This window comes from Gopherus flavomarginatus, chromosome 6, assembly GCF_025201925.1.
Source record: "Gopherus flavomarginatus isolate rGopFla2 chromosome 6, rGopFla2.mat.asm, whole genome shotgun sequence".
In the NCBI taxonomy this organism is placed as follows: domain Eukaryota; kingdom Metazoa; phylum Chordata; order Testudines; family Testudinidae; genus Gopherus; species Gopherus flavomarginatus.
Window position 1 is genome coordinate 85,512,411 of NC_066622.1, and position 18,795 is coordinate 85,531,205.

Below are 18,795 nucleotides of genomic sequence, written 5' to 3' on the forward strand. Positions count from 1 at the left end.
ATTTTGTGTAGTCAATAATATATTGTCAAAGAAACAATTCCAAGAACTGAAGTGTGGCTCAAAGCTTTATAACTGATTTAGCAGGTTAACTCTTTCAGTAAGCTAAGCTACAATTACCTGTTCTGAAACACAAACATGGTGGAGACAATAGCACCACCTTACCTCACAGTGATGTGAAAACACATTCATTATGTCTGTGAAGCACTGATATCATGGTGATGAAGGCCATAAAAAAGCCCTTTCAATGTGTTACAGATATTTTTGTACTGCAGACTCGTAACTACACTGTAGAAGTTATGAGAATATAAAATGGAGTCATAAGTAGCTGTGGCTTTTGGCACCTAACGAGGTACTGCTCAGCAGTGAAACTGTAAAATAAACTCATCAGATTTCAGAGTTAGCACCCTCTCTGAATTGATGCAGTTTATGCCTCTCAGAACTAGTTGCAAACTGTACAGTCTAAGGAAGACAATACTGTTACAGTTTGCACTTGGTTCCTCTTTGAAAGGCTTTCTTTGGAACCATAACAGCTTTAAATTAATGAATAATTAGTTTATTACCTTAAACTATAACAGATTCTGTAGTAAATTGCCCTGCCATAAAATATATGGGTCTTATCTATAACAAAGCACCTACATGCTTTCTAGCAGTTTTAAAAAACCCAATTGGTCAAATCTGTAAAAGAGAAGCTAAAAAGTGCGCTGAGAGCTGCAGTTCAACATTCATGAGAGTTTCCTTACTCTTTTTTCAGAAATATAGGCCAAGCTTTAATGGTAAAAATGATCTCAGCTACTCCACACTGAATGCATTACCTTGGGGTATCATCTTCATGGCTTCTCGCCCATCGGTATGTTTCTGCATAGCCTGTATATTCACTGTATTGCTCAGTACCTGAAATAAAGCATTTGTCATGTTACACATGCAATTTGCAGTTGTTTCTCTTCTTAATACATCACCTCCCTCCAAGGAGTCTTCACTCCTCTGAATATATGTGCAACTTATGTTAATACTAATGGGAGCTACATATGAAAATAAAGAGGCAAACCGAACCCTATGTAATCAACATGAGTCTCTTTTCCACAGGGGGTAGTAAGTGTCCAGCACAGGCAGTCACAACTGCAAGTCTCTTTTACCTGTGTCCACAAGTCCTAACATATATTTAACTCCCTGCAGTTCTCAACCTCCCCAGTCCAGAGTGAAATTCAACAGGAAAGACACCAGGCTGATGGCTAAGGTTGCAGATCTTGGGAGTAGCAAGTTAATTTTTGGGGGGTGGGGGAGAAGAATGGGGAAGAATGGAAGGACATGAGTTAATCCAACAGAATTTTTCCAATAAACTATTTTTCCTTCAAGTTTTTACTGGTAAATGTCTATTTAACAAAGAGATCAGATGCCTTACCGACAGGGTTTTTTTTTGTTTGAGACACAAGGAAAGAAAATTAGCTTGCAAAATTTAGTAGAGAGAAAAGACTGAGAAAAGTGTCTGGTTAGCATTACTGTAATGCATTGACAGCGTTATTATGAGGAAGGGAGCTGTCATGCTTGATTAACACAGAAGACCAAAATAAGGGTGTATCATCTGTCGTTTTTTTCTGTGATGGGCACAGAATAGTTGACTGTTCTTTCATACCAGCAAGAATATTTTCCTGAATTTTAACAATCTGACAATGTTCAAAAGGCATATTGTTCAAAAGGTCAGAAATTCCATGTCAAACTTTTCTTTTATATATACCTATCTTATATATAAAAACAAGGTTTAACATATTAGAACCCATTAATATATAGTTCAACTCCTTAACATGACATGAATGATTAATTCATTTAGACCAGGACCTACATGGGCAGTAGGTTCACAGGTACATAGACACTGAAACAAGTTGACTCGCATACATATTACAATGACAATAAAATACTCCACTATTCAGCATACGTATTAAGCACCATTCACTGAAAGACTGGAATGATACCCCTAATGAAGGAAACACAGTAAGAGGAGGAAAATGAGATCTTAGACAGTAGTACCTTTTCACAGGGCAACATAAATTTCTCTGAAAGAAAGTCTAGAAAATGCATGAAGGTGTAAGGGCCAGAATGAAGCAGTTATTATTGCCCTGTGCCAGAGCTGCATCACCCCAACGGGAGCCTTGGGAAACCAGACTGCACACCTTAAAATCAATACATCTGTTCTAGGGCTGCCTTGCACTGGATGTGTGTCATCTTGGACCTGAGACCCCTGACTGCTACTACCGCTATGCCCTTACCCCTACTTGCACTCTTAGGGCATGTCTTCAGTAGTAACATTAAAGTGCTCCCAGCATTCAATGGCTTCCTCTTCCACACTGCCTGGTTGCAAGCAGGGGGTCACTGACAGCATAGGAGAGAGTTTCCCTGCTCTCAGTTCTGGTGCCTGGCCCCACCTCAGCTCAGAGCAACTGGGAGCAAATTACAGAAAAAGTCCTTCTGAGACCCGCAGTCTGGAGCTGGAGCATGCTCATTTCATCTAGGGGGGAAGGCAAATAAGCAGTCCAGATAGCAGACAAGACACCTTCTGCAAACTTCAAATACCTGCTCCAAAGCCTGGGGGTATTACGGCCTTTCAAGAAAAGGTCTCAAGAATTTTTTTGAATAAGTGCAAAACAACATTTTTTCCTGGCTACGTTCTCTAAAATGACAATCTTTTTGGCCAAACTTTTTCAAAAAATCAGCCTTCAGACAGACACCCAGCATGGAAAATTTCAGCCCGAATGGTTAAAGTTTGTCAAAGTTATAAACAATTTGAACTGGGTCTTTTAATGGTAAATGTTAGGCAACCTTTATAATAGCCAGTATTACTAGCCCCCATATAATAAAGCCACAGAAAATGAGATTACTAAACAAACTGTAGTCCTCTATGCAGTTAGGTACAGCAATTCACACTTGAGTACTTCCTTATATGAACCTAGACCAGGGGTGGGCAAACATTTTGGCCCATGGGCCACATCTGGTATGAAAATTGTATGGCGGGCCATGAATGCTCATGAAATTGGGGGCTGGGGTGCTGGGGAGGTGCGGGCTCTGGGGTGGAGCTGGGCATGAGGGGTTAGGGTTGCAGGAGGGTGCTCTGGACTGGGACCGAGTGGTTCAGAAGGTGGGAGGAGGATCAGGGCTTGGGCAGGGTGTCGATGCATGGAAGGGAGTCAGGGGTGCAGGCTCTGGGCGGCGCTTACCTCAGGCAGTGGCATGTCCCCCCTCCATCTTATACACAAAGGTGCAGCCAGGCGGCTCTGCGCACTGCCCCATCAGCAGGCCCCACCCCTGAAGCTCCCATTGGTTGTGGTTCCCGGCGAATGGGAGCTGCGGGAGCAGCGTCCGGATCCAGCTAGCTGCCCCTATGTGTAGGATCCAGAGGGGGGTCATGCCGCTGCTTCCGTGAGCCTCGTGGAGTGGGGCAAGCCCCCAATCCCACTCCCCAGCGGGAGCTTGAGGGCCGGATTAAAACATCTGGAAGTCCAGATATGGCCCCCGGGCTATAGTTTGCCCACTCCTGACCTAGAAGGTGATCCATCCACACAGCCCCACATAAATAGAGCCCGGCAAATCCGCAGATATCTGCTTTATATCTGCAGATGGATGGATACGGATCTACATTTTATATCTGCAGATATCTGCTTTATATCCTCAGATATCCGCCTCCGTGAATGCAGATATCTGCGGATCATTTTTGTGAATCACAGATCAGATTCAGATACAAATTTTGTATCCACACAGGGTTCTATTCATAAGTACATTGTATGGCAATCAAGCCCACAATCCTGCCAAGCACTGAACCCCTCCCCTCAAATTAATTAGCCCCTTTCCCACCCACAAACACACACTTAGAGGTAGTACCTCCTCTCTTCCATTGGGCCATGCAAGTCCATAATGTGGGAGCACAAAGCACCCCTGACTTCTGTCGTCTGGGTGCCTCCAGCTCCAGCTGTGGAAGGCACCCTTTCTGGCTGAGTATATGGATTCAGTGACCCCTTGCTGTTATAGCTCCATTCAGGGAGAAATGGCTCACCTCTGGCTTCACAAAGATTGTGAAGAGCACAGCAAGCCACAGTAATGAGGACTGTACTGATGACACTGCAGACACCTCCAACAGAATTTTAATCTGCCAGATGCACACTGTTTTGCCAAGGCCTCTGAAATCAGGGTATGGTTTCATAAGCCAAGGAAAAAGAGGGTGCGTGAGGTCCCCCAGAATAATGGTGGGGACAGTAACCCCATTTATGACAATGTCATTTGGTGAAAATAGTGTCCCAGACTGTCCATCAACATAGACTCCCAATTGGTGAAAAACTCAGGCACATTTCCAGTGTAACCACATTGACATTCATAAATCAGCTTCTGTGGTCCACCAGTGCCTGCATAACAATGGAATAGTCCCCTTTCTGGTTTATGTACTGATGTGCTCCTTGACGAGGACAAACAATGGGTATATGAGTCCCATCAGTGGCCCTGGCGCAGTTAGGAAGACCTAATAGTCTCAAATCGAGCAATTACTTCAGGAATATCTTTAATGCCTGCCATCTTGGGGTAAACCACATGCCTGATTGCCTCAGAAACCACCATCACCACTTTACTCACAGTCAACTTTCCAACATCAAACTGGCTGGAAACAGACCTAGAGCAGTCTGGGGTAGCCAGCTTCCAGATAGTTATAGAGACCTGCTTCTGGACTGGCCAGGGTGACCTCATTCATGTCTCTTTATGCTGGAGGGGGACAAGCCACTCACAAATCTCCAAGAATGTTGCTTTCTTCATGTGAAAGCTCTGGACCCACTGCTCGTCATCCCAGGTCTGCATGACAGTGTGATCCCTACAGTCTGTGCTTATGGCCCTGCGCTAGAAGCAGCAGTCTATATAGGGGGCATCGGCGGCTATTGAGTGTATTGAGCAGCATAAGGGAGTGCAAGTCTGCCATGCCAGGGTACTCCCCCCTCCTTCATCATGGAATCAGTCAGGTACCTTTGGTGGGTCAGAAAATGCTGTCAAAAAGTCCACAAGTGCCTCACGGAAGCTTTGCCCATTTCCTGACACATGAGTGAAAGCACAAGCAAGAGAAGTTCTTCAGAAGGTACCTCCTCCATGTTACTGGCTCTTAGCTGGGAGCATACAGACCAAAATCATTCCTCAGCAGCTGTGTTGGTAGGCTGTTCAAACATCCTGTAACATGCAGGGCAGGAAGTAAAGTTTTCCCATAGTGCATCATGGTGAAAGGGCTAGAGAAGTCACAATTCAGGAGGACACTAGGGACTCTGGGATATGATTAGTTTGACTCGGGTGTTCGTACTGTAGTGTGGATGCCAGAGCCCCAGGTTCAAGCCTGGGTTAGAAAGTCTTAGCTCAGGTTTAAGAATCAGTGTAGATGCTCAGGCCCAAGAGTTTCTCCCACAAGTCAGCTAACTCAAGTCCCATTAACCCTAGACTTACACTGAAGAGTAGACATATCCTAAGAGTATGCTTACCATTAAAAATGTTAAGAGTCACAAACGCAAGTGAAACTGGCACGGACAGTGCATTCAGTCATTCATATACACACAAAAGCACACAGAAAAGACATAATTGTGTACAGTTTATAAAGTACTAAATACAAAAGACAAACCTTATTTTGACACATACAGACTATCAGCTTTCAATACAGGCTGTTCCTGACTCGCTTAAAATTAATATTTATTCATATGCCTGGGAAAAATGTCTGCGCAAACAACAAGAAAAGCAAAAGAGAGCTGACAGCTCTCTGTCAGCATAGCCTGGGAAACCTTCAACTTTGAGAAGAAAATGTGCCCTTCAGGTATATCAGTTAGAAGGAAAGCACTTGGGTTATCAGAAATTAGAAACTATACCATATTTTTTAATGAGTGTAGAAGTATTAGTTTTGTTTTTTAAAGGGTCATTTTCATTTGCTTTTTATGAAAATTCAACTTCTGATGACCAAAGTATGAAGAGATGAATTAATCAGCAACAGGCTCAAAGAAATCACACAAAATTTAAACTCATGTCCCAGAAACCCAGCATTAATGAAAACCATTGATTTTCATAAATGAAACTCTGGAAAGATAGACAAAAATTATTACACCTCTACCTCAATATAACACGACCCCGATATAACACGAATTCAGCTATAAAGTGGTACAGCAGTTCTTCAGGGGGGCGGGGCTGCACACTCCGGTGGATCAAAGCAAGTTCAATATAATGCGGTTTCACCTATAACACGGTAAGATTTTTTAGCTCCCAAGGACAGCGTTATATCGGGGTAGAGGTGTACTTGACAGGCTGTAGTCTTGCCTGTGACTCTCAGGCTTTCAAGCTGAGGCTGGAAAAAGAATCTGATCTGCAACCATTTCTGGAGAATTTCAGAGGCTACTTTACCTTCTGCCCTATTTTTCAGGTTAATTGATTAGCATTTCCAACATCTGAATTCAAATGAAAGTATACACAATAGCACACTGCAGAACACTAGGGAAAAACAATAAGTAGAGAAATGCAGGAGGATAATTTGCCATTTACAAAGCAGAAAACAACCAAGAGAACGAGAGCTACGAAAGAAACAAAACATGTAGGCAGAGTGCCAAGATTCAGAGGACAAGCTACAAAATAAGATGAGAGTGGTACTTCTAAAAGGAGAAAAATCAGATACACTAAAGTAGCAAAGAATATATCTTCTTTAGCACTTCTATGAATTACAGAAGTCGAGGAAAACTCTGCTTGCCATATGCTAGAGCCTCTAAAAAGAACTGTGTATGTTACTAGAAACAACATAAGGACTCAGGATCTTACTATTCTTAGGATCTAGCCATGTAAATTAAACTACTGAGCTATAGGGGAGGAGGAAAAGGGCACTGCCTCACCTCTTTTTCCCACAGTGTCTGAATAGAAGAGGATAGAACATCATACCCTCTGAAGGAAGGTTAGTACCACTCATAACCAGTAAAGCAGCAGAATAAGCAGCCTGTTTTTACTTTGGTTGAACATACTTGGTCTCAAATGGTAAAAAGGCTGAATTCAGAGCATCAGGACTTGTTCACAATCTGAGTAGAAACCAGTCTGTTAGCGGCAATCGTGGTATAATAATCTAAACAAGAAAATATAGTAGAAATATATCACTGGAATCTCCAGCATTCTCTCTAACATTTCTGTAGGCAGACAATTCTCTGTGTGTTGAAGAACTACTTTGTTTGCATGACCAATTTCATATTCATTACAGTGATGATCTCAACCAGATGTTGCACAATCAGAACAAATTTAATTTCTTTCCAATTTCTCAGACTCTTCTGCAAATTTGAGTAGCACAGTTACATCCATTAGGCCACTGCGTCAAGATGCATCATAGAAAAAATGTAATTTATCAGGAAGATAGTGGCATACAGTGCAGACTTGCCTAAGAACCAGGATGGAAGAAAGCCAGGGATCAAATGAGGATGATGAAATGGCCATTTCCATTAAGGGAGCAGAACATCACAGATATTAATTAGAAGGCACTATAATAAAGTAAAGTGGATTGAAAAAAAAAATTGGGAGAATACTGGTTGAATGAAAAAGTCACGCTTGTTTGACCCTAGCAACAAATGCTTGCATTTGTGAAGGTGAATGGCGAGCTGCCCCAAAATTTTGTTTACTATATCCAGAGATGTAGACTTCTCTTGGGAGGACTCTTTCTTTACGATCTCTTTTAGTAACCTTAACCTGGAAGAGCTAACCCTTTGTGGAGAGGAAGTAATTCAGTGCTTTAACCTTGTTAGTGCCTAACACAAGGTATTTGACTGAGAACCTGAAACTTATATCACCTTACAGCAAATGTGTTATGGCACATGACCTATATTCCTGAAGATATTTGCCTACTGACACAACTATATATAAGATAATCAAATTTAAAATGAGTAACACAACAAAGCTTCAGAGTACAACAGAATGTGAAAAATGGATATTGTACTAAACTCTCTTTTGTATGAGTACATTCTTTCATTAAATATTCTTTCAAGGGGTTTTATCAAATATGTGTTTAGATGTAATATAAACTGATTCATTTTTTTATCAGTTTAACCTCTGGTCTGACTTAAAATTAAAGGGAAGCTGGGTTCCATTCAACTGTAGACCTCTCACACCAACTTTGATTTCCTCTCTGCCCAAAAGAGATTCTACCTTCCTTCCCCATCCCCAGATCCCCGACAGACTCATCTTCTACTCCTGATCTCTCAGTCTACCTTTCCAGTGATGCAGATTATTCAAGCCATCAACTGAGCACATCATTATTGCGGGAAACCCCACATAGCTCAAAGCCCCAGCTCCGCCTCCCTTCAACTCTTTGGGGCTCAGAAACCTGATGCAATCCATCCTGGTTTGGTGCTAGAAACTGTATTAACATGAGTAACAGCAAACTCCAAATTCTAAAAGGTGTAACAGACTGCACATTTCTGTAAACAGCGTCAAAACAACATATTCCAGGCACTGTGCAGACCCTGAGCATATTCTGTCTAAATAACTTGCAAAATCAACAGTCTGATAGGGACTTCTTGGATTGCCTTGTTCTGCTCTGCTCTTTGTGTTGATTGATTTTTCTTCTTTTTGTGGTGAATATAAGCCAATTTCTTTCTTCAGACTGAGTTTTCAATCTCCCACTTTAATCAGGTTAAATGTAGCTGATTCCAGGAAGGAATTGGAAAACTGTTTTTTGACAAAATAGAAGTATTTGCTAATGGTGACTGATTGTGGCTTTTACTTACTGACTCTTCTTTGCAGTGCTCTTCAGTTAAATCTTAAAATTAGTGTGGAGACTGTTTAGGAGTCTCCAGAGACCTGTGTGTAATAAATGAGTTTTATTTCTCTTGTCAGCCTGCTGTTGGCCATTTTTTAGTAGCTTATTCACAAAAATATTCTATGATGTATACTGGCCTTTTTCTCTGGAAATACACAATGTGTTTTTTTAAAAACACATGCACTATGGTACCATTTTTAAACTTCAACTTGAAATATAAACCTAACTGAAATATTTTCAAATCCACATTCAAATTTTAAAAAAATCAAAAACATTGCAAACTATTAGTTCATTTTGTTTCCACTGCTCTTTGTCTCATACAGTGACAGATGAAGAAATTTGAGATTAGGCCATAGAAAAAGAAATAGTAGTAGGGAAAAATATTGCAGGCTATAGTTAGTTTGGTATTTCCTACCAGTAATAATAAAAGCTCCATAATATTTAGACCATGTCTAAGGCCTGGTCCACCTCCCTGTGAAGTCAATGGGAGCCGTTGCACAGACTTCAGTAAGAGCCGAGACCCTAAATTAATAACTTAAGTATAAATATTCTCCTTTTATCCCTGATATCTTGGCCAATACATGTTTGGGAAACTATATTCCTGTATAGTTTTAGATCTGTTTGTATATTCATATTGTGTTCTTCACAGAAAAACTGTTAACTCTTAAAGCCTTTTCCTAAATTGTTGCATACATTGCTGTGTGCTATTAAAACAACTCTGCAAACATTAAAACAGTTGTAATTTTCCAGCCCAGATGTAGCAGCACATCAAATGACAGATGAAGTGAGTGGACTGCTTTTAAAGGCAGTGAAGTGCTTTGGACTCCTTCAGGATAAATTTCACAATTTCACAAAAAATATAAAGGCTTACTATGCAAAACAAACAAGTTGTTAACAATCTGCATATCAGTTAATCATAGAATACAAGAGGTCATCTAGTCCAGTGGGTCTCCAATTTTTGTACTGGTGACCCCCCTCACATTGTTATCCTCTGAGTGCGATCCCCCTTATAAATTAAAAACACTTTTCTATATATTTAAAAGCATTAAAAATGCTGGATGCAAAGTTGGGCTTGGGGTGGAGACTGACAGCTTGCAACCCCCCCATGTCATACCCTCGCGACCCCTGATCTAGTCCAACCCCCTGCTCAAAGCAGGACCAATCCCCAACTAAATCATCTCAGCCAGGGCTTTGTCAAGTCTGACCTTGAAAATGTCTAAGAAAGGAGATTCCACCACCTCCCTAGGTAACCCATTCCAGTGCTTCACCACCCTCCTAGTGAAAATGTTTTTCTTAATATCCAACCTAAACCTCCCCCACTGCAACTTAAGACCAGTACTCTGTCATCTGGTACCACTGAGAACAGTCTAGATCCATCCTCTTTGAAACCCTCTTTCAGGTAGTTGAAAGCACTTATTAAATCCCCCCTCATTCTTCTTTTCTGCAGACTAAATAATCCGAGTTCCCTCAGCCCCTCCTCATAAGTCATGTGCTCCAGCCCCCTAATCATTTTTGTTGCCCTCTGCTGGACTCTTATCCATTTTTTCCATATCCTTCTTGTAGTGTGGGGCCCAAAACTGGACACAGTAATCCAGATGAGGCCTCACCAATGCCAAATAGAGGGGAATGATCACATCCCTCGATCTGCTGGCAATGCTCCTACTTATATAGCCCAAAATGCCGTTAGCCTTCTTGGCAACAAGGGCACATTGTTGACTCACATGTTGAATCCTATGGATCTCCTAGATATGCTAATAATGAAACCATCCTGATAAGAGCCACTCTATTCTTGACCACAATATTAACATAACAAAAAAAGAGACTACCTCCAAAAGAAGCCATTTCAAGTTTTACACTGGGCTCGTGATTTACTAAGACGGAACTTTGTGAGCACAGTGAATATTCTGTACATAACTGTGCAGGGTAGACATCTCCAATAACCTTCATAACTATTAACTTCAATATCAAATCTTAGTATTTTAGTTCAAGAAACCCACAGTCACAGCAGACCCTAAGAGGAATTTACAATCAGACCATTAGATTCAAAAGCGGTTTGCTTTTACTACAAAGCCTGTTCCTGAGTTATTTGAAGTCAGAGGGATTTTTAGCATAAACTCACACTGGAACATAATTAGACCATTAATCTCTTATCACAATAATTACTCATTTGAGAACTGTGCACAAAGAAAAATATCAACAAACAGCATTACAATGAGTGTGAAGACTAGGAGATAGATACGCAGGACACTTAAAATTTGTGATCTAAGAGAAAAATGGCATGAATAAATCAGGGTATGTATATGACTGCTGACAGTGCTTGAGCTTCTGTGATGTTGAAGAGGTCATTTGAAATCTCTTGGCACCACACTGATTCCATATATAATGGGAAGATATGTATTTGACACTTTCTGCACAGAGTTAACAAAGACTAACCTGTGATAATAAGACATTCATTGTGGTCCAGGACTTCAGTGATGAGCCGAGATACTATCAGCTCTGGATTGATTAAAAAACGAATTTCTTCTTGTACCAGTCCTGCACTAGTGACACCACCTCCAACAAAACGATTTGCAAAATCAACCTGGTAGAAAAAATGTCCTAGATGATTACAGAATAGGCAAACATCTTTACATCCTTTCTTTAATAAGGTAAATAAATGTGGCGTGAGATTCATCTTTCTGTTCAGCCTTTGTTTTGTTTGGCTACTTGCATTTAGAAATGCAACTAGCATGACTGAGCCACCATGCCCTCACCACATATTAAGTGGTGGGGACCTCTGTCCGGCTTGACAAAGAAAGTGAGTTGCCCCTGTTTAATTGAAAAGGTGGTTTGTCCAACTGGCTGACAGGAAAGAGGTTGTTGTTCCCCTGGTTACCTTCTTCATCTAAGAATCAGAAAGCAATTAGTAGATCATGAGGGGTGGGGGTTTATTATTTGACAAAATGCTTTCAGTCCAAGATCCTTAAAAGGAACACTCTCTTTCCAAACATTTATTGGAGTACAAGATAGTTGTTGTTTCCATTTTTACATCCCTTTAAAATTTTCCCATTCTATATTTTACAGGAGTTAGAAAAAATACACTTTATTAAACATTTGACCATCAGCTGCATGTCCTAAACCATTTATAGACTGGTAATGCAACTGTACCAGCAGTTCTCTGCCTACTGAGATTCACTATGAACTATAGCTGAGGACACCTGAATGGGATGAGACTTTTTGTTCAAAACAGACTGACATACTGTTTTAAATAGATAAGCTTTAAGCTCTTGTTTTTTTTGCAGGAGTAGCATGTATTTCACTTTAAAAAAGCCTCCATCCACAGAAATAAAGGTGGTGGACTAACAACTGTATATAAATCATGAGGTAGACTGTAAAAAAATTAGAAGTGATGGAATGGATAAAAGAGAATCTATTTGGATCAAAAGCACTTTGGGGAAAAAGGTTCCAGAAGCTCTGGGTTTGTGCTTGGGATATGCTATGGACCTCTCAGGATTTGATGGGGATATGGATAGAGACATTGTTAATATTTTTAATGAAAAAAATATTACTGGGAATTGTGAGATTATGGGAGACAAATGTGGGTCCAGATTCTCCTGGACGTGACAGCCAACAGATTTATCCACCAAACAGTCACCAAACAAACAAGAGGTGATACCATTTTAGATTTAGTATTGGTGAGTAGTGAGGATCTCATAGAAGAACTGGTTGTAAGGGACAACCTTGGTTCGAGCAATCATGAGCTAATTCAGTTTAAACTAAACGGAAAGATAAACAAAAACAGATCTACAACTAGGGTCTTTGATTTCAAAAGGGCAAACTTTCAAAAATTAAGGGAATTAGTTAGGGAAGTGGACTGAACGGAAGAACTCATGGACGTGAATGTGGAGGAGGCTTGGAATTACTTTAAGTCAAGGTTGCAGAAGCTATCTGAAGTCTACATGCAAGCAAGGGGGAAAAAATCATAGGGAAGGGTTGCAGACCAAACTGGATGAGCAAGCATCTCAAACAGGTTACTAAGAGAAAGCAGAAAGTCAAAAGCCAATATGGAATGGAAGACAGGATGTATCAGAAAGGAAAGCTACCTTTTGGAAGTCAGAAAGTATATAGATAAAGTGAGAACTGCCAAACGCCTAACAGAGTTAGACCTTACAAAGGAAATTAAAACCAATAGTAAGGCTCTACAGCCATATAAATAAAAAGAAAACAAGGAAAGAAGTGAGACTGCTAAACACTGAGGATGGAGTGGAGATTAAAGATAAAGTAGTCATGGTACAACACCTAAACAAACACTTTGCCTCAGTTTTTAATACGGATAATGAGGAGTTTAGAGGTTGTGACAGAGTGGCTAATAGAAATGTTGATTTGAAAGAAGAACTTATCACATCCGAGGTAAAAGTCAAACTCAAACAGCTTAATGGGACCAAATCAGAGGGCCTAGATAATCTCCATTCAAGAATGTTAATGGAACTGTCACAGCAATTGCAAGCCCAATTGCAAGGATTTTTAATGAATCCGTAAACTCAGGGGTCAAACCCTACAAATGGGGAATGGGTAATATATTACCTATTTTTAAGAAAGGGAAAAACAGTGATCTGGGAAACTACAGGACTGTTAGTTTGACTTCAATTGTATGCAAAGTCCTGGAACAAATTTTGAAAGAAAGTAGCTAAGGACATAGAGATAAAAAGTAATTGGGATAAAATACAACATGATTTTACAAAAGGTAGATCATGCCAGACCAACCTGATCTCTTTTTTTGAGAAAGTAACTGATTCTTTAGACAAAGGAAATGCAGTAGATCTAATCTACCTGGATTTCAGTAAAACATTTGATACAGTTCCACATGGGAAATTATTAGTTAAATTCGATAAAATGGGGATTAATATAAGAACTGAAAGGTGGATAAGGAACTGGTTAAAAGGGAAACTAGCATGAGTCATGCAGAAAGGTGAATTGTCAGGCTGAGGGAGGTTACTAGTGGAATTCCTAAGGGATTGGTTTTGGGATTAATCTTATTTAACATTTTCATTAATGACTTTAGCGCAAAAAGTGGGAACGTGATAATAAAATTTGAGACAACAAAAAGTTGGGAGGTACTGCCTATATAAGATGAGACTCAGGAAGCTTGACTTAGTTGGCCTAACCAAAAGAAGGCTGAGGGTGATATGATTGCTCTCTATAAATACAATCGGGAGATAAATACTAGGGAGGAGAGGAGTTATTTAACGGACAATGTGGGCACAAGAACAAATGGATACAAACTGGCAATCAACAAGTTTAGGCTTGAAATAAGACAAGATTTCTAATCATCAGAGGAGTGAAGTTCTGGAACAGCCTTCCAAGGGGAGCAGTAGGGGCAAAAAACCTAACTGGCTTCAAGACTGAGCTTGATAAGTTTATGGAGGGGATGGTATGATGAGACTGCCTACAATGGCATGTGACCCATCTGCAACTGCCAGTAGCAAAATATCCCCAAAGGCCAGAGATGGGACACTAGATGTGGAAGGATCTGAGTTACTATAGAGAATTCTATCCCAGGTGTCTGGCTGGTGGGTCTTGCCACTATTTGGGGTCAAGAAGGAATTTCCCCCCAGGTCAGATTGGCAGAGACCCTGGGTTTTTTTCACCTTCCTCTGCAGCATGGGGCACAGGTCACTTGCAGGTTTAAACTACAGCAAATGGGGGGTTCTCTGTGGCTTGAAGTCTTTAAATCATGATTTGAGGACTTCAGTAACTCAGCCACAGGTTATGAATCTATTACAGGGTGGGTGGGTGAAGTTCTGTGGCCTGCAGTGTGCAGGTCAGACTGAATGATCATGATGGTCCCCCTGGCCTTAAAGTCTATGAGTCTACATTACAAATTAGTGACCAGCATATATTTATAGTTTTGGGATTTTTTATTAAAAAAAGATGCTATTCCATCCTAATCTTTCAAACGCCATTATATTTTTCCACATCTCTCTTAAGATAACTGAATTCATAATAGATAATAAGAGTTCAACCAAAATGAGAGAGTGGTAGAAGAAATAAATCCCCTTGGACCACAAACTCGTACGAAATGTCAAGTCTAAAATGATTTTTAGCATCTAAAAGGCTCTGAAACTAGCCAAAATAATAACAACAAATCTCCACTGAAACTTATGATGAAAATGTTGATAGACATTTAGCGGTTGCGGTGTTGCTAAAAGTGACTGAGGTATATAAAACTCAGATGAAAATTCTCCAAAATGTTTTGTCAGCATTCTTAATCCAAGCAGAGGGATTACCTGCTCTGTTTATTCAGACTTAAAAAGCTAAATAGCTAGAAAAAGGGAATATCACCACCCTTCAGGGTATATTTGTTTTAGCTGAGTTTAATGTAATTTATACAATACATAAAAGGCATTATAAAAGTATCAGCCATAATTTCCTCCTCCCTCCTGGAGTTACAGGATGGGTGACTAAGGAGAAGGAAGAAAAATTAATATTTCTGTGTAGTTTTTAAGTTTATCATCTCCATGCAGATTCTGGATACTCGGATTTAATGAAGGTACGAAGGGCTTCAAGGAGAAGAATTTTCCTCATGTTAAAATATCAGCAATCTACTTGTGGTGATGCTCTTACTTGAGACATAGGATATGCCATGCTGGGTCACATCATTGGGTCCAGTATTGTGTCTCTGCTTATGGCTAACAATGGAGCAGCACTAATGCCTACTGGGTATCAACTACAATATCTTAGAGCTGCCTGGAATAACTAGTTAACTTACTACTACTATTATTGATAATTTGAATAATAGTATTATGTGCATACTGTGGTAGCACCCAAAGACCCCGAGTCAGGATCAGGGGCCCACTGTCCTAGCTGCTGTACAAGCAAAAAGGTAGAACATGGTCTCTCCCTGTTGTGAGGAGCCTATCAGTTTAAATTCAAGACAAGACACAAAAAAATAGGAGAGAGGAGAGGAGAGATAAGGGAAACACTAATAAGTTCATATAGTTACACTGGGAATTTGTAGAAGTATAAATGTTTGGGAACCATCCTGTTGTGCATTTGTTAACCTATCAAACCATTATCTTCTGTGCACTCTTAATATTTGCTGTCCCATAGAAAGAGTAACCCTGGGCACATACCTTTTTATATTTGTATATTTCATCTCCCCTCTTCTACTTTGCATTATTGATTCCTATTTATTATATTTTTATGTGTGTGTGTATGTATGTGTATATATGTACGTATATGCACGCAAGATTTTATATACAGTAAACAGTGTGTACACACACACACACACACACGCTGGATATTAGCCAGGATGGGCAGGGATGGTGTCCCTAGCTCTGTTAGCCACAAGCTGGGAGTGGGCGACAGGGGATGGATCACTTGATTGTAATCTGTTCTGTTCATTCCATCTGGGGCACCTGGCATTGGCCACTGTCGGAAGACAGGATACTGACCCAGTATGGCCGTTCTTATGTTCTTGCACAATTTTCATAATGCGCTCAGACAACACATGTAAGGATGCCCTCTTCCTCCTGGGAGGCCACTGGGGCCTGGAGGGTTTCCTAAACTCTGCACGAATGCATCACTGCAGGTGTCAGGTGTGAATCAGCATGGAACAGCTGACAACCCTGGAACCTCTGAGGGGGAAAAAGGCACCACCTCCCAAGCGCTGCTCCACAGGAGCAGGACAGACTTTCCAGACTCCATCTGGCCACTAGTGCTGGTAAGCAGGAGATGCTAGGATCTTTTTAAAGGGTCACTCCCCATGGGAAATTCTGTGGAGGACTCCAAACCACATGGAGTTCCCCCGTTAAACACATTCCCAGATATTATCCAGCAACCTTGTAGTTCCAGCTACAAACTTCATGGATCTATTTCTCCCCTAGGCAAGGACTGTATTTCCCCTTTTCAAACGGGATTGCAAGAACTAAAAGCAACTTCAAATGGCAGGATAATATAAGTTGATAAAGGGGACAGAACACAAACTTTTATACTAAATTCTAAAAGCTAAACTTCAAACAAAACTAAATATTTCTTAATGGATATGGAGGAGACATTCTCCTTATCAATCAGTTTTAGCTGACTGGCTCTCAGACCAAAACGACTGTGCTGGCAGCAGAAAGAGCCTCTTGAACTACTGAACTGGTCACCAGATGGGGCACAGCAACAGCTTTTAAAAAAATAAACTGAAAACTGTGACATCCTGTCAAGATCATACCCTGGAAACTCCTCTCCTGTCAATCTTCAACCCATGTCTGAATTGAAGGACCTGAAGCTGTCCAGGTCTTGTGATTTTCTGTCAAATGGTTTTGGAAACAGGGACACATGTGAAAAACAAGGTGAGAAGGGGAATATTGACACTACTAAGGCTTTCAAAATTATCAGTTTTGTTGTTTCTTTTATCCGGTATGATATCACTACTTAAAACCAAAAAACAAGGAGCTATATGAATTTCTTTGCTAAACTGCCCAGTCATCAAAAGCACAGCATAAAGCCATATTTTTTATTAGACGCTCACCTGTAGCATACCACATCCATTGCTCTCTATAGTGCCCTCGTAGGTGACATACAATCTGGTCAGTTTTTTACGAGATCTATAATTTTAAAAATATATATATAGATACAGTGTTATCTTACAGTGAATCAATTAACTACATCACCAAATGTAAAAGTCTCTATTATAAAAATATGCAAAAAAAAAATGAACAAAATTATGTTCTCAGTTACATTAGTGTAAATCCAAAGTAACTCCATTGACTTCAATGAAAAGCTTTGTTTGCTTTCCAAAGGGATACTCCAGATATACAACTAAGACCAGGATAACTCAAAGCAGAATTTGGCACAATGTGACAAAAGTCAGATATGAGTTAGAGAACCGGGAGGTGAAGAAAATAAATACTCTGCATTTACATAGTACTTTCCATCCAACGATATCCGCTTGCTATGATCACATCAGTCAATCCTCGTTACCACTTGATGAATTAGGTTTTATTATTCCCATTTTATAGATGGTGAAACGGAAGTTAGGTTCCTCGCCCAAGGCCACAACGAGAGAATAGCAGATCTGCCCCAGGATACAAAGGATTAACTACAGTTTCCCTTTTCCTTTCTGTTACACTCTAACTTGGGTGAACAGCTATATAAGCAGGAATGCTGGAAAGACAGAAGAGAGGAATGTCTGTAGGAAAGCAGGACTCCACACCCAGGTACTGAGGCTACACTAGAAAGCTTACAGCAGCTGCGATAAACAATATGTGTAGCTGCTCTAAGGTGAAGGGAGAGAGCTTTCCCATCAGTTTAATTACTCCAGTCTCTGTGAGTGGTCATAGTTCTGCTGGCAGGAATGCTTCTCCCATAGACATAGCACTGTCCACATCAGCACTTAAATCAGCATAAATTATGTCACTTGGTGTGTGCACGTGTGTGTGGCTAATTCACACCCCTGAGCAACATAATTTATGTCAATCTAAGATGAATTATAGCCATAGCCTGAGTGAACCCCATCTGGGGGGAATCTTTTTGTTGTTGTTTTATGCTCATAGTAACTTATTTTGATCTATGCTGATAAAGATTTGCTGGTGTTGAAAAATCCTGTTGCTCACTGCCATTTCATACACCTAAATAGTAATTGTATGCTATTAAAGGTTTTAAAATTGGTGATTGAGAATATAGACATGTTTCACATTAACCTCAATGGGAGCTGAGTAGCTAATTATTTTTTAGCTACAGCCTCCAGCCTATAACTACTCTTTGGGTTTTCACAAACTTGGACTTATTTTGATCAGAATGATCATTTTTGATCATTAATTTCCATCCAGAATTGTAAAATTAAAATAATCACTTAATTTTATGGATTGATCACCAGTGTTGTGAAAAGAATATTCTAATCTACCATATACTTTTATTAACGGTATTAAATCTTTTGACTTATTGAAGAAGTCTGACATTTAACCATAATACAGTGGAATTTAATAAATGAATGAATGAATGAATGAATGGTTTAAACTAAGCTGTATTAGTTACAATCATCCATTAAGAGA

The 18,795-nt window shown here is 40.2% G+C and overlaps 1 protein-coding gene across 10 annotated transcripts in view; it reads right to left on the bottom strand.

The window, feature by feature from the left end:
- Positions 1–18,795, bottom strand: part of PARG (poly(ADP-ribose) glycohydrolase) — a 131,586-nt gene that overhangs the window by 14,602 nt on the left and 98,189 nt on the right. For 9 of the 10 annotated variants that reach the window (XM_050958570.1, XM_050958567.1, XM_050958564.1 and 6 more), the window contains 3 exons: positions 17,274–17,349; positions 11,210–11,357; positions 813–891 (listed from right to left, as the gene is read on the bottom strand). In XM_050958570.1, the coding sequence (XP_050814527.1) occupies positions 813–891; positions 11,210–11,357; positions 17,274–17,349 (303 nt within the window). The remainder of the gene's footprint in view (positions 1–812; positions 892–11,209; positions 11,358–17,273; positions 17,350–18,795) is intronic. The other variant, XR_007775087.1, reaches the window with a different exon arrangement.